Source organism: Rhagoletis pomonella, unplaced genomic scaffold (assembly GCF_013731165.1).
Source record: "Rhagoletis pomonella isolate Grant_MI unplaced genomic scaffold, Rhpom_1.0 Rhpom_scaffold_00002, whole genome shotgun sequence".
In the NCBI taxonomy this organism is placed as follows: domain Eukaryota; kingdom Metazoa; phylum Arthropoda; class Insecta; order Diptera; family Tephritidae; genus Rhagoletis; species Rhagoletis pomonella.
In genome coordinates, this window is record NW_023458556.1 from 1,152,372 (window position 1) to 1,154,472 (window position 2,101).

The window sequence follows — 2,101 nt, forward strand, 5'->3', positions numbered from 1 at the left end:
TACACTTTTATGTAACTAATAAATAGTAAGGATAGTAATAAAAATAAACAAAACAAGACGCTGATTTACTAAAAGACTGCCATAACACAAAGACGGGGTTTGAACAAGTTATGCAGAATTACTTCTTATATCGATGATTCATATACATACTGTAACAATTTAGTGATAGAACTCTTGACTATTTTCCGCGTATGAAGCAAATATGCATTTCCATTTTTGCACGATAGTGTCAATCGAAAACGTTAAATGACTCTCCTGAAAAGAAGCGTCTTTGAGATGTGACAGTATTTTAGTAAATAAGCGAAAATTGAATAATCGGCTCGACTGAGTTTGTATTTAAAATTTTTATCTGGCAAGCCTTTACGACTGCAGTTTGAGAAATTCTCACATCTACATGCATGGGTAAACAAATAGGATTGCACAATTTCGCTTTCCTAATGCAAGTTTAAAGGTTTTGAAAAAAAAACCGATTATTTATCTTTCTTCTTATAATTATTCATTGAGGGCTTTTATCTCCCCATTTTGCAACTTCAAAAGTTTGGAATCACGCAAACTCTTCGATAAATTCTTGCTTAGTCAAGCACTTTGCCTTATGCTTATTTACACATTTCAGCTTTTCGGAGTCAAACCGTTCCTCACTATCGCACCGTAGATGCGTGAGCTTAGTCTTATCCGACTTTTCGACACATAGATAGAACTTGTTACAATCTCTGGGATCTGGGTAAATGTCATCTTCGTCACATTTGTTGTCCTTAAGCTTCTTCAAGACTTTTTTAATTAGTTCCTTTTGCTCTTTGGAGTTGCTATCGTCGTTTTCCTCATCTTGGTTGCTATCGGACTTTTCCTTTACATCTTCAGAATCTTTACTCTCCTCTAAATCTTTTTTGCCCTTCTCCGATTTCTTTTCCGTCGAAGTCTGCTCATTTTTTTCCTTAGAATCCTTGCTGTCCTCTGATTCTATTTTGGTACTTATTGATTTGTTTTCGCCCGAACTCTCCTCTTTTTGTTCCTTAGGATCTTTGTTGTCCTTTGATTTTATTCCTCTACTATTGGACTTAGGCTTTTCTTCCATGGATTCGCCTGCTTTCGGCAAATTTTTGTCAGAGCCTAATTCAGTGGACTGGCTATCTCCTGACTCCTGGTTTGACGGGTGAGATTTGGCAGGCCACACAGGCCAACCAGGTCGAACAGGTTGCACTTGGCGGTTGGGCAAAAGCTGCCATCCATTATGTCTTTCGTTTCCTCCTTTTGGTAGATTGGCATGTCCTGGTAAATTAGCGAAAACACGTCGCCACCAACTTTCATCTTTTCTACCACTGGAGTTATCAGCATAATTATGAGCGGCAAAATGTGACCAAACGGAACGGTCAGCATGTTCAGGTAACCTCGGAAGCATTGGAATATTTTTTACATGTGAATGGACTGGTGCGTTCGAAGAAACTGGGGCATTGGGATTAAATGGAGCGCTGGGGCCGACTGAAGCATTGGGATTAAATGGCCTGTTGGCCTGCGCTTGTGAATTGGGATTGACTTGTGTGTCTGGAACAACTGGCCTACTCGAGCTTACAGCGGATGTAGGTGCTCCAACAATGCCATTCACTGGCGCATTAGAATCGATTGGTGGCTTAGGGTGAACAGTTCCATTTGGACCGACTGGCAGAGGCGACGCCGTTTCTACTGGTGCTTTGGGGCCAACTGGAGCACTCGGATTCACTGGTACACTAGGATTTACAGGCGACGCGGGGTTTACTGGTGCATTGGGGCCAACTGATCCATTCGGGTTTACTGAAGTACTAGGATCTACAGGCGACGCGGGGTCTACTGGTGTATTGGGGCCCACTGATCCATTCGGGCTCACGGAAGCATTCGGATCTACGGGTGACGTGGGATCCACTGGTGCATTGGGGCCAACTGATCCATTCGGGTTTGCGGGAGCACTCGGAACTACGGGCGACGCGGGGTCTACTGGTACGTTCGGGCTCACTGATCCATTCGGGTTCACTGGTACACTAGGATCTACAGGCGACGTGGGGTCTACTGGTGCATTGGGGGCCACTGATCCATTCGGGCTCACGGGAGCACTCGGATCTACAGGCGACGC

The 2,101-nt window shown here is 43.9% G+C and overlaps 1 protein-coding gene across 1 annotated transcript in view; it reads right to left on the reverse strand.

Moving 5' to 3' along the window:
• Nucleotides 1-383: 383 nt before the first annotated feature.
• LOC118734386 (nascent polypeptide-associated complex subunit alpha, muscle-specific form-like) overlaps nucleotides 384-2,101 on the reverse strand; it is a 79,348-nt gene continuing 77,630 nt past the window's right edge. The window contains exon 5 of the mRNA XM_036464110.1: nucleotides 384-2,055. Coding sequence (XP_036320003.1) covers nucleotides 545-2,055 — 1,511 coding nt within the window. The 3' untranslated portion in view covers nucleotides 384-544. The remainder of the gene's footprint in view (nucleotides 2,056-2,101) is intronic.